The 14,316-nt window shown below is 37.1% G+C and overlaps 1 protein-coding gene across 1 annotated transcript in view; it reads right to left on the reverse strand.

Annotated features, from left to right (window-relative positions):
* Positions 1–14,316, reverse strand: part of SLX4IP (SLX4 interacting protein) — a 50,577-nt gene that overhangs the window by 13,704 nt on the left and 22,557 nt on the right. Inside the window, 2 exon segments of the mRNA XM_009809725.2 lie at positions 1,688–1,776; positions 4,485–4,562. Of these exon segments, the coding sequence (XP_009808027.2) occupies positions 1,688–1,776; positions 4,485–4,562 (167 nt within the window).

Consider the following 14,316-nt stretch of genomic DNA (forward strand, 5'->3'; position numbering starts at 1 on the left):
CACAAAGTGCAGATCCTTAGCCTTTACTTCTGGAGTGCCAAAACCTTGAAATTACCTCTCAGCGGCAATCAAATGCTCCCCTAGTTTGGCAAAGTACTGAACTGGAGTATATGACAAATTTGGTACTAACATGCTGTAGAAATTTTGAACAACAAAACAGTCTGGAGTGGACCCTTTAAGGTACAATGGTAAGAATTAAAAAGATACTCCAAAACATTTGCTGAGGATCTGTTCACATCTTGTCAGTTCTTCATTTCGGGGAAGATGGCTTTGGGATAACTTTATCTTACTTTCTCCTACCAACATACTACACTGATCATTCCAGCCAGTGCTATGCACATGTATTGCATCTCTAAGTCAAGCAAACTTCCAAGACTTTATTATTGATTAGGTTATGATCATATTAAGAGAGTTATTTATTTTTTTAAATATAAAATTGTTTAAACTCCCTTTTATAACAAGGAGTTTCCATAGATCAAGATCAAATTTTGAAATCGTCAAGCTTTAGTCCATAACATTGTATTTTTCATTTGCCTTCTCCTTACTAGACAGAATCATGTGAAAGAAACTAAAGAAAACTTCTCATCTTTTATTTTATGGAAAGATTAAAAATACCAAATGGAGGAATTGGATATCTCATAAGACATACTTAAGTAAGACAAAAAAAGATAATTATTTCTCAGTCAAAATGCTTTCAGAGAAAGATGCTTTCAGTAGAAAATCCTAAGTAGTTTTCAAGACAACACCGAGGAATTAATAATTTTCAAAATAGCAAAGTATTTCTAAAGCACTTAGATTTTTTTCTGAGAGAGAGAAAAACATTTGCTTGATCCTTTGACATTTAAGGATACTTACCAATCTAGGAATCAAGATAATAAAATCTGCATTTAATATAAAAAACAAAACCACCCTGCTTGACATTAAAAAAATACTAAGTTGAATGAGTAGAAGAAAAACTTTTTTTTCAAGGTTCAAATATACTTCAATACATCTAAGTTAAACTATTAAAATATTCATAGACCTCAGTGTGTAATTCTGACTCTTACTGTGAGCACAGAAGAGACTGCCTGCCATAGAAGCAGGCCACCTGCGTCAATGTGAGCACTCCAGAGACAATCAGCAGTTAACTGCAGCATAAAAAAGCCTTTGACCCTGATAAAGCCTTCAGGATGAAATATTTAAGTAGACTTGTTTATGGTGTTTAACTACACACCAGTGCCTTTTTCTCCATAGACGTCTGGGGATTTTTTTTTTCCCAGCAGGGCTAGCACTGATCCATTTGAGTTGTTTTGCAGGACAAGTGCTGAGAAAACATACAAGAAACCCTTGGACATTAAAAACTGCCCCATTATAGTTTTGGAAAGTAAAATGTTACAAGGACAAAATATAAAGGAAGAAAAGATCCTTAAATCAAGGTGCTAAAATCATACCTAGCTTTCTAAATACATGGTCTTTTTCTCTGAGCCTTATATGGCTCAGAAAACGCTGAGCTTCCAAAAATTCCCATTTTTGTCTCCTTCAGACTCACTTCAGGATGTCCTTTTGAATACTTTGGCCCAACTGTTAATGTGACTTTCTGGTTCCAAGATGACAGTCACAAATATGTGGCTACCTACATCTGTACATAAACATTCATCTTACTACTATAAAATAAACCAGAAAATTTATAAAATGGGTTTGTACATACCAATACACCATTTTCAGATGTCCAGGCGCTTGGATTAGATTCAAGTTTGCTGACACAAACTATAAATCTGTCTGGAAACACACGTAGCTCTATACAAAAATAATTGAAAAGATGATTACAAAAATTATAACCATATTCAAACCCACATATAATGACAACATATATACATTTTAGTAAACAGAATAATTTATTCTTTAAATTGCAAACTAACTCACTTCATGCACTCCACTAGTTTCTTACCTACTCTCTACAACAACCCATCCCTCCTTTTGTTTTGCTTTTTTAAACCATTCAAAAAAATCAATATGTCAGAGTAAGTTTAGTTCCCCAGAGGACAGACATTGCTGCAAATTAGTCCACCTGCACCCCTGGACAAATATACCAGACAGAACCAACAGATAAATCACTTAACGATGATTTCTTTTGTGCTATTCTGGTGATGAGTCTTTTCATCACAAAAGCTGTAAATTATGTCTGTAATACAGCACAACATACTCAATCAGGACTTGGCATAAAAACTCAGCATAAGGCTAAGTGTTTCAAACTCTGACTACAGCGATTTTTGAAGTTGTTAAACAAATTGGTTAACTACTACCAAATTACATATTTTACTCAAGATCGCATGGTTTATTATGAACACAATAAAGCTTCTATTTACAAAGGATGAAAAACTGAAGGGTTCTCAGATTAGAACAGACCAGACAAAGCTTTATTCAGTACCTAGCAATGCTGTGAAAAGAACATAGCTGGATATTTTGGTATTTTACATATCAGATAATTTCCAGATTACTATCTTCGTATTTTCAGCTCAGATTTTTTTGTTGTTGGTTTTTGTTTTGTTTTTATAAAAAGAGAGTTACTAATTTTTAAAGTTTGTTATACTTCAAAAACAAGCCGTAACACCCTATTTTCTGGGACAAAAAAGAGGCAAGGCATGCAGACAAAACACGAGGTTGACCTCATAGATTTTTTTGGTAGAATATCTCCTCACAACGAATTGAGTACAGGCATGATATCCACAATTTGCCAGTGACAATCAGGTCATCCATACAGGTGACTGCCTCTCTACAAGGTACTGCTCCATCACCAACAGCGTATCTCCATTAGTATCTGACAAACCCCTCTGAGCGCATACCAGGGGCGACTTTTCTAGAGTCATTACAATGAAAGATGGGGATGTTGAAACAGTTTATCTTGGATTTGCCATTGGTTGAAAAAGCATCTACAGAGACCTCAGATGCATCTGTATTGGCACAATAGCTTGCTAAACTACTGCATACTCATTAATGAATATGAACCTTTCATAATCCTTTCAAGAAATATCAACTCTGTTAGCAAAACTGTGTCCAAGGATGCATTCAGGCTGTGCCTTATGTCCAGACTATTCTTTCTGTGCTTGTATTCTCAAGACCTGAAAAGCCACCCGCAAAGGTCTAATACAATGGTGGACATCTTCCAAACGGGCCACAAAAGAAAAGCTGGACAACTGTTGCAAGAACTGAATTCATTATGTGGGATTCCAACAATAGCCTCTTAGGCAAGCTTACTTTAGATATTGAGTGAGCATCACCAATTAAAGTATGCAAGATTCTTCTTCTATTAGGCACAACATCTGTTTTTTGTTTATGAAGTACTAGGTGTATCTTACAGAAAGGAAACATTGGTGTCAAGTTATTTATTTTTTAGGATATGTGCTTATTTTGCTATTTACTGGGAGCGAAACGCAGCAAAATGAAGTTCCTTTCTTCTTAGGAACTTCATGTGGAAGCAAAGTTTTGACTGCAGCATCAGAGCCTCTCTTTTTGGCAGCACTAGTAGGGCAAGTTCATCCCAGTTAAGACATTTTTATTGTTACATTTTATAATAATCTCACCTGCTGGCTAACAAAATGAAAGTATGTTTAGGTATTCATTGATGCTTAAAAAAAGTTCAAATTTAATGCACAGAAACCAATGTTGAGATACCAATGCAGACACTCTGCTATTCTATTCTAACTATTCTTCCAAGAGGCTGGGAGAACAAGTTTGATGAAGTATTTAAAATCAACACTCCAATCTCTTCAACCAATATGGACTTAGGAAACAACTAGCTGGCATTTGAAGACAGATTTAAACATTTATGAATATAATCAATTCCTATAAAAATAAGAAATTCTTTAAAAATATCCATTCAAGTATTCAATATTATTAAGGGCACCTGATTTATTTTGCTTTTTTTAATACGAAAAGCTCAACACAAAGGGCAGTGATCGTTATAGCTCCTTTTTATTGCTGTTGGCAGGAAGGATTGGTATCACTTCCTTACAGAGCATCTTGGCTTGAGAAGACATGAAAAAAAGAACTGGTCCAATGACATCACCTACGTAAAGATTTTATAGCACTGAGGTGAATGAAAGCCTTTTCTTGCATACACTTGTACTGTACCGTTGATGTCACAAGACACTCGAGCAATAATGAATGATTCATACTGCAACCTCTGGTTGATTCACCCTGCAGAGACTCAGTAAAATGCTGAGTCTCATCATACTTACAGAATTTGGTGTGGCTTAGCTGATTACCCTGGGGCAAGGCATACAGAAATTTAAAATTAAATTTTTAAAAAATCCATCATCTGTTAAGAAACACTTCTCCTTTTTTTAGGAAACATCCTCTGGAGAAAAAAAAAATCCACAAAACTAAGCTCTGAAAGAAATTCTGATTAAGTAGACCAAAATCTGACAAAGTATTAGCTTATGTTCCCTTTTTTTCTCCCAGAAATGCAAAATTCTAAGTAACACTATAAGAAACTGATTTCTTACCACGATAATGTTTCCCTACAGCACAACGGAGATTAACCCATCTCTTCATAAAGTAGGCAGTAATGTGAAAACTGTTGCCTGCAACATAAAACAAAGGGATAATAATAAGTGTATGGGTATCTTAGGCATTCTGGTCTCAAAGTGTTGCACATCTGGGAAGATAGGATTGTTTGAGAGAAAGCAGCAGCAGCAGCTCAAGAATACAAAAGAAAACATAACTTTAAAGGAATATTTTTAAAAAGAAACTGCTCATACTGAAGTCTCAAGAAATAAGAATCTAAAACAGGGGGAAAATCTAAAAAAATTACGAACCACGAAGTTCTGGTATCCAACCACAGAAATAAATTTAAATCAATTAATTGATCACAGATGTCATCCTCTTAATAGCCTAGTGTCATGGTCACTAGTCCAATAGCCCAGAGTCCTATTCACTACCATGTTTTCATACATATTCTACAAGAACACTACAGATGACTATTTACTTAACTGCCTTCTGAAGAAAGGTGACATACTCAAAGCTGATAGAAAAAATGCTGGCTATTAAAAAAACCCAACAACCAACATGAAACGTCTTAATTATCTACAATTCCACTGAATTAATTGAGAAATGCATACATTTAAACTCTTCAGTATCTACAAGTAGACAGACAGAGCTAGCCTGGCTGACCCAGCAGATACATGTAACATACACAGAGACTTCTTCAGTTTCTATTCCTGAGAACGACAGAAATCCTTGTGCACCAGAGGCATAAGAAAAGGACAGAAAGGATTATATTATGGCAAAGAGACTATTAGACTATGGCTAAGGAAATCAGCTTTTACTTTTGTTCTACTTAAATTCCCAAATGACCCTGAGTAAATCAGTTAGGACTTGATTCATAAAGGTATTCAGCAACCTAACTCCCACTGAAATTGAAAGAAGTTAACATCTGTGACTCCTGCTCCATAGTCTCTCTGTACACCTCACTAAAATGAATGTGCAAAACAGGGTTAGTGGTATTTCCCCTAACTCTGATGGGTTTTGCAAGACAAATTATTGCTGCTTCCTAGACAGTCAGATACCCTAGGTGCAATTACCACAGAAAAGTTAGAAAATTAAGTGCTACTGCTGTTGTTCTAATCAAACCATTTAAAAAGAAGGAAGGAAAGCGTTTTTGTTCCAGTCTCAATCTCTACTGAGCAAGTGCCAAGGCATGCCTTATTTCTAAGTATAAGCCCCCAAATGCATGTCCTCTTCCGCACAGTCTACAACTCTCCTACTTGTTCAAGATCTCCTGGAGCTCACCACCAAGTGCTGGTCAGCATCACCTCTCATTAAGAACTATAGTTATTGATCACAATCAATCCCTTTAAAATTTATCAGCCATCTTTTTTCCTTCCCCTCAGGAAAATACCTAAAATTCGACTTCCCTTTAGAAATCAAGTCAAGATGTGACAAGTTGAACCATCCCTTAAAAATGATGAGCACTAGAGAAAAATTTGGATGTAATCCACCAGCTTTATTAACTGTGTATTTATGAGCACAATTAAAGAAAATTACTTTTAGCTATTTCCAGTTTGGCATCCACAGCTCTTTAACGTTGTTAGTAGGGTTAGCCAAATAAAGAATTTGCCCTGTGTATAAGTTATTAGTGTGATAATAGCATCTTCCACTGTGACCTCCGTAATGCTGAAGAAGTAACATTCCTAAAAGTGCAACTTTGCAAACAAATCTTGAAACAGAGAGTAAATATTAAAAGTGTCTTTCCACCTCTGTTTGTCTGGGATATTCCAAATGTATTTTTCTTGAGAGGAACTTAAAATGAAAAAGAGTGAATCTTTTGCTTTTCACAGGGAAAAGCACGATACTTCATTCCTGAAATTCTTTTATGAATCAGTGACATGTATATCTGTTTATTTTTCTGGCTATCCTGGTATTCTCTGAGAGCTTAAGTGTTTAATCATATTTGATTGGCTAACGGCTTGAACAAAGTTTCAGGTTCCTCTTAAAGGCCCTTGATTCAGCTAGCTACTGTTCTCTGGAAGAGAACACCTACCTCAAATCTAACAAAAGAAATAATTATGTAAGAGATCAAGACACCTCTACGCTATTTTTGCAGCGTCAGCTCAAGTCTGAAAGTCTTATAAAGCCTTCACAGGGAGCTGCACCTGAGCTAATAAGCTCAGTCCAGAGGGACTAACACTAGAAAATACTCTTAGTTTCCATAACTATTTACTACTTGACTTTGCTGAAAAAGCCTGAACAGATGATTTGCTGTTCCTTATTGCTAACTGTGAGAAAATGTTAAGCTGCATTGCGTTCAAGATGCCTGTATTTTGAAAGTATCGCATATCTACGCTCATCAAGTATTCTGAAACCCTCTTGTATATGACGTCTGATCTAACCCATAGTCAGCTGGAGTTTGCAAAACTTCCCTAGTTTTAAAGTTGCCAGAGTTACTGCAGAACTGTAAAAACTGTGATATCCTCTTTCTGCTTCCTTCAAGAGAAATATATTGTCCAATTAACCATTCTGCTTCATGAAATAAGAAACTAAAAAATAAGCCCCACAAGAAAACCTTCTAATCCGACAACCTCATGCAACTTGCAGCTTTCTAAACTTTCTACACGGTTACTCAGCATGAGCCTAAGTCTGTTCTCAATTCCAGACTTGTCCACCATCAACGCTGTTTATATACTAGCATATACTAATGTTGGCTTTGGGCAAGCTGTGGATTATGCTCCAGGGAAGACAGCCAGTGTATACTCAGCAAGGAACAAAAGCTGCCGTTCATGATACCTGGAAGCAAGGACCAACTGATATGTACCAAACGACCCATCACTAACTCCTTTTAAGCACACCATAGAAGTTTTAACCTCAAGCTACATACAGTGTTTTGCAGCCAGTAACATAGAAAGTTCACAGATCTCAGGCTCAGCAAACTCAGTCAGCCCACTCTTCAATTTCCTCTTCATCATGCAATGTAGACAAAGCTCCATTTGTAGATTACCAACACAGAAGCAGAAATAAAATTGTTGTTAGTGATTTGGAGTTTGTTTTTCTTACTTCAAAACTGTGCACCTAAATCATCAGATCCAGGTTCCAAAAACAAACAAGAAAAAAAAAAACACAAACAAGAAAAAAAAAACCCAAACAAAAAACCAAACCCAACAAAATAAATAGACCCTGAAACACAAAATGTGACTGAATAAAAGTGGTTCTAGAAAAGCCACAGTTCAGTTTCAGCTGAAATACGCACCAGTGAGTGCTACCTTTTAAGGGAATGGTAATTTGCCCTGCTTGTTATATTTCATAGTCCCATGACACCGAGAGGAAGTATCAGACACTGACTCTTTAGTGTAAGACTATCCAGCAACACTTGTTTTCCAAAGGAGCCCCAGCCAAGCTGACTTGTGCTTCCAGAAGGCTGCCAAGAAGAGGCTGTGGTACAGCGTGGAGCAGTGGGAAGCCCTCTCCCACGGCTATTACGGACCATTCATCTGGGAGCCTGGGAAAATGCCTCTGAGCTGCTGAGTTATCTGGAGCAGCCTGGCAGGTGTTCACTTCCCAGCGCAATCTGGCACCTGCACGGCTCTGTAACTAAATTCAGTCAACTCTTCTCCAAAGCCACAGCACAAGCCTAAGGAGGCCGACTGCCCCCCAAACATTTCCCTATCTGACAGGCACCTATTTCTCATTGCACAGAATTTTCATACTATCTTTAAAAAAAACACTTATTTTTCCTCCCAGCCTAGATGTTTCACATTTCTGACAGATTGTTCTGGATTAGGACTGACTCTAGGTTTGGAAAGTAATAACAACATAAATCATTGCAACACACAGATATTAAAAAAATAAGAGGCTGAATTTCTTATGTTACAATATGAAAGTAAATACACAGGTGCATTAGACTTTCTGAAACACTATATTGTACATTTAAAAAAAAAATCTACGTTTTGCTTATACTAGATTAATTATTCCACACAGATTAAGCTATACTAGTAATAATGTTTACAGTATATAGAGCTTTTCATCTTCAAAGTGCTCTACAGACATATTATTACACTGCTTTTTAGCAGTCATATTTCTCCACTTAAAATTATTCACCACCAAATCCAAATTCCTGATCATTTGTAAACAAAACAAAAAAGAAACATTTCATTCTAAACCTACTGTTAAACGTGCAGCTTTCCTTCCCCAAAACATACGTTCATTTCACAGCATGTGCTCCAGAGTAGGTTGCCATTTCTAATTTAGAAGAGATTCAAAACCATACATTGGCATGTAAGTCCAAGTCTAGGATAGACCACGACAGCAGACGTGAGACAGCAGATACAAAAAACTGTCAAGGCTTCCTGACCCTTTTCTGGTGTTCAGAATGGGTCAGAATTTCTGTATCACCTCAGACACACACATACACCAAAAAAAAAAAAAACCCAACCAAACTTCATCGCTAACGACAACAGCATCTTCACCTACTGCAAATTTTTATACACCAAATAGTATCCATTCTGCCTTCAGTTCAAAGAATTTTAAAATTATTTTTTTAATTTTTCAAGTGATATTCACAAGCAAGTACACAGGAAAATGTGTACTGATCAATGTACAAAAAAGTCCTTAAACTTTTTCAAAATTTTTTAATACTTAAGAAAAAACATTTTGGCCATTAACTTTATATAAATAAAGTGTGGACTAAAAAACCACCAAACAAAAAACAAACAAAAAAACCCTTGGGTGCAGTATTGAGTGAGTATTGCTGCTCGGTCACACTGCAAATATGCAGGGTCTGATCTTGCAAATCCTTGTATACACAAATAAATTCAGTGATTTAAGTTGCTTCTGTCTTTTCCAGGGTGCCTTATAGTCAGTTTAAACCACATCTAGACAAAAACAGATTACTGATTTTCTTCTCCTTACTCTTCCCTTTTCACAATTTTATTAGTATTAGTGCTATTCTTCTATCTGCTAAATCTTCTCAACACAGGCTAGTTGCTAACACAAATAGGTAAGAGCTCTGTCCCATCAAGGATGTGGGGACAACATTTAGTTCCTATCAGAGAACAGGGTCCCTGACTGGAAGAAAGAAATTAACCTTTAAATTAATCTGATCAAGACAGGATGAGATATCCCTAGCAGAATCCTCTCTGCTATCAGAACACTGATAGCTGGACATGGCACACTGTCTAAAACCTTCAGAGTATGAGCCATTAACAGTGAAACTGGACTGAGCCATTTTAGGAAATCCAAGAGCAGGGTTGTAGGGCTCTCCTCTAGCAGGAGAGGCATGGAATTCACTCTGAAACCAGAACTATACTGGCCAAACTGGATCCGGGATAAGGCATTTCTTAGCCTGCTTGTCATGAGTGTTCTGGAGGAAAGAACTGAGAAGAAAAGCCTGTATGAGACCATCTGGCTGCAAGATGAGAAATGCACCTGATGGAGGTCCTGAGAACACTCCAGCTCTGAAGGAAAAAGACCATCTTCCCCTCACTAACACTTGAGATGGAGAGGCAGGCCGATCCAGTCCTGGAAAACAGCTCTTAAGATACAGTCGCTCAATACCCATTCATAATGTATAAGCAGTAATAGCCAGCGCCACCTGCTAATGCATTCAAGCAGATAGAGCAATATATTTCATGGTCAGTGTACCATTACCACAGACAACTGTTTTCTAATAGGAGACAAGATTTCATTTCACCCTTTTGTTGATCTCAGACTCAATGACCATATTATTAATTGCATGTGATGGGCTTTAACACATGAACTAAAAGCTGTTTATGAATCCTCGCTGTTTTGAACATATGAACTGTATTCCAGAGGAAGCCATGTGCCTGGACTTCTTTAACCACTGGAACGAGCCCGACAACTGAGAGAAAGGCTGAGAAAGGCATCTGTTGCTACCAGCCAAAAGGCAGAGAGAACTGAAAAACAAACCCTGTGGTAAATGCTGTCTGACAAGTCAGCAGCAGAAGAGAATCTAAAGTCTCTTCAAAGTGGCTGTATTGCCACAAAGGAGCAGCATAGTTAAAAACTGACTGATGCCACACTTGCACATCCAGCTGAGCATCTCCCCGCAACTGGCCAGACACAGCTGTATCCAAATGGAGCAATGTCGATCACTTACACCACTGAATTCCTTGCAGTGATAAAAGTAAGGTAGATTCTAGCTAAAATGAAACACAGAGACTGTGATGGTGACAAGTTTGACTTCCAGGGCACTGGGGCATGCATACAGTCACCTTTAAAGTACATGACTCTTTCAAAAAAATGTGCCCTTTCAGCCTAACTGTCTCTGTGGTTTTTTTCCTTGAGGATATCCATGAGCTTCATGAAATTTTTTGATGCCGTGCAGTACTTGAAAGGGAGGATTTTGTATTTTAAATGTCAGGAATCTCTACAAAGCAAAGTCTCTTCTAGCACAAAAACTCAACCAAAATGTGGAAATGAGCCTTTCAGAATTTAACAGACATGACTGGTTCCCCTTACTGTTCATGAGAACAACATAATCGGGGGTGCCAATACTATGATGCTGAAAGACTTTTAAATAAACTTAGTCAAACCCTTCATGGGTGTCCAGGCTCTATTTTTTTCCCTAGCAATAGGAAATAACTTCTGCAAAACTTCTTCCCAGAGAGGAAAGGGTTTTAACCCCATAGCTCCCACAGCTGACAAGACTTTCATCTTCTACCAATTACAAGGTCTCTAGGCAAAGGGTCACTAAAAATGACAGGAATACATTGCATCACATGGCTACAAAACCTATGGGTTTGGTGAAAAAAGCCCGACAGTCTGCCATCGGGGACATGATGGGGAACAATGAGAGGGAAAGAAAAGCTTGTAGTAGGTATCGTCAGCAGAACTTGAAAAAGATGGCATGAACGTGAGAAGGTAGTTTCTTCAAAGCTGATCTTGATATATGGCAGCAGTAAATGTTCTTGTGATTCTTTTTTGAGGACTCCTGTTAGAACAGCCCAGTGGAGCTAAGAGGTAGATGTTCATGGTCATGACTCTTCTTTTCTTCTACCCTATCATCTAAAGGACACTTCAAAAGAGAGTTCTAAGAGACACATGTGGACTTGAACCAGCATGCGTTTCACACTGTTGTCTGAATAAAGCAAGTTGTGCCAGAGGTTCACGGGTTTTTGTCTTTTCACACAACAGACTCTTGTTAGGTTTACAACAACTCAGAATATAAGGAGCATAGCAAATAGGTGGAAAGTCACCACAATGGAGCCTTCCGTATTTTCTCTTTTTAAAAGCTGGCAAATAGACTGTAATTAAGTCAGCTGCTGAAAGGCTCTATTTCCAAATAAGTCTCAATCTCTTTTTGCTCTCACAAGCTCTGATGCAAAGAGGACACCACCAAAAAGACCGAGAATAAGAGAAAGATACTCTGTAAACAAATACAAGACTGTCACCTTCTATCCTTTCTGAAGTAAGCTTTGTCATTTGAACAACTTTGTTTTCCATGGATTTGTATAGTGACTATTTCACAGGTAAAACATTTCTCTCTGAATAAATGTGATTTGCTCTGCATTATCATCTCTCTTACCTGTTTGAAGTTGATGGAATACATCAAGTTCTGTTACTATGCCCACAACGCATACTCAAGATTGCACTGGGCTTTTTTTCCTCCTCTTTTCAAGTAGAAGTCTTTACTATTTGCTGCACTACTAAATTTTTATTTACTTCTATACATTTTTAATAAATTAAGGCTGGGGCCCCACAAAGCTTTGCTGGTGTAGTTTTGTTTATGGTCTGCCACTTGTGCCTTTGTAGTCAATAGAAATAGTCAGTGTGTAATAAACACAACATATGTAGTACCTTCAGCAGTGAATCAAATGCACATAAACTGCTCTCACCAAACTACTTACGCAAAGAAAGTATGCGTAACTTTTTTCAGGAATTGGCCCTCAATCTCTATCTGGATAGATTTCTGTAAAGCCTTATAAAAGCCTTTTCCAAATAGAAATAAACCCACAAAAATGTTTGCAATTTAAAAAGCTGTATTTTCTCTCTACCTTTGTCATATGATAATGAAACTTAAGAACAAAAGAACACAAAGAAGAGTATTATTATGTAATATGGTAACATGGAACGTTTAAAAGAAATTCCTATTCATATTTAACCATGAAATTACACCCACAATTACTTCCAGTTATAATGAAAACAGAAAAGACATCAATGTTCAACACATATCTGTAATGATTTTTTTTCTTCAAATGTAATGACAATTTTTGTTTTTCTTGAACTGGTGGTGATAGTTTGGGGACTTCCATATTGAGAATTTTAGGGAATGCAAGGGTTAAAGATGTGTAAAACAGATTTTCTCACAGTTTAGACAGAGCAAAACAACACATTTAGGAAACCAGACAGCTAAAAGGTCAAAGCGTTACACTTCCAGGTCAAACTTCTGGTTGCAATTAAGTAAATTCCTCTAAACATTTCTAGGGAAATCTTATTGCTTTTAGGTTTTATTTCAAATCCCTATTCTTTCTTGCTTACATTGTAACCAAAACAATATTGCTCTCTTTAGAAATATTTAATAAAGAGTACTCACTTTTTTTTTAAAGGAACCTGACATTTCATCTCAAAATCAAGATAAAATCCTTTTTTTTTAATCTCATTTAATATACAGTTGAACTAATTAAAAAAAGGCAAAAGAAGCTATCAAACCTAGTTAATTTTAAAAAAATAGATACAGTCTTTCTTTTCTCCTTAGAAATAGTATTTGTCTTTTCATCCACTTTCATTACCTGCATTTTCGTAGTAGGGTTTGGTTTGGGTTTTCTGGGGTTTTTTAGTAAATCAAGCTATTTTCTCCCCTCCCATGCAGTTAGACAAAAAACCCTCAAACGTAAGATGCTGACAATAGTCCTGACATAAGCACTTACGTGCCTGCTAAAACACACCAACAATCTCATGACGCCTATCACTGCGCAACAAGACTACTTAGGTCTAAAAACACAGAATCCCCAGTAACACAGAGATTTTCAGAGCTTTTTTTGGAAGTCCCAAACACACAGCCACAGTGTTATCTCCACATGGACAAGCAGCACAACAGGAACACAGTGTATGTTTTTTGCAACGCACGAGAGGTAGGCCTAGTATGCAACCAAACACCGCAACTCACTGTGTATGTTAGCAAGCGATACATGCTATCACACGTACCCAAGCTGAAAAAATGAAATCCTAAAGGCATATTCATACTATACTAAAAGTTTAGCCAAACACAAAACGTATGACCAGATTCAGACATTATTTGCAAACACTTTACTTCAGCAGAATGCACATATTATGTTAAACTGCCCTCACTAGAAGAGGATGACTCCTGTACTTTATCTGTAGCATATTCCAGGCAGCACAGTCTTTGAGCTATCCCACACACATATTTGTAAACGTCAGACAGCTAAGGCAAGTCAGGTCTATCATAATGACCAAATAATTTCTTCTCTGGTATTTCAGACATTCCAACGCAAGGAATTTGAGCATCCATTAAATGCAGACCACAGAATCTATAAAATGCTTCTAGCAGCAATCCTATTTGCCATGTTCACAAAGGATGGGAGAAGATAATTTGAAGTCAAACTTTGAGCAAGCACTCAAAAAAATCCCCAAACCCATCTGTTACCTATTCCAACTGTGCCTAGTGCTTAAACAGGTCCAAAGCTGTACACTGATACCCTATCCTCTGTATTCCTGCTACCAAGTGACCGTAGAAGCTTTAAGAAACTATACAGAGCACACAAGAAAGAGTACCTAAAGACATAAAAAAAGAATCAGGCAGTCAAATAAGAAACGGCAAATGCCTAGGGACAGATTTTCAAAATCAGTCCATGTGGATGCCAAAAC

This window comes from Gavia stellata, chromosome 23 (genome assembly GCF_030936135.1).
Source record: "Gavia stellata isolate bGavSte3 chromosome 23, bGavSte3.hap2, whole genome shotgun sequence".
Taxonomy (NCBI): Eukaryota; Metazoa; Chordata; class Aves; order Gaviiformes; family Gaviidae; genus Gavia; species Gavia stellata.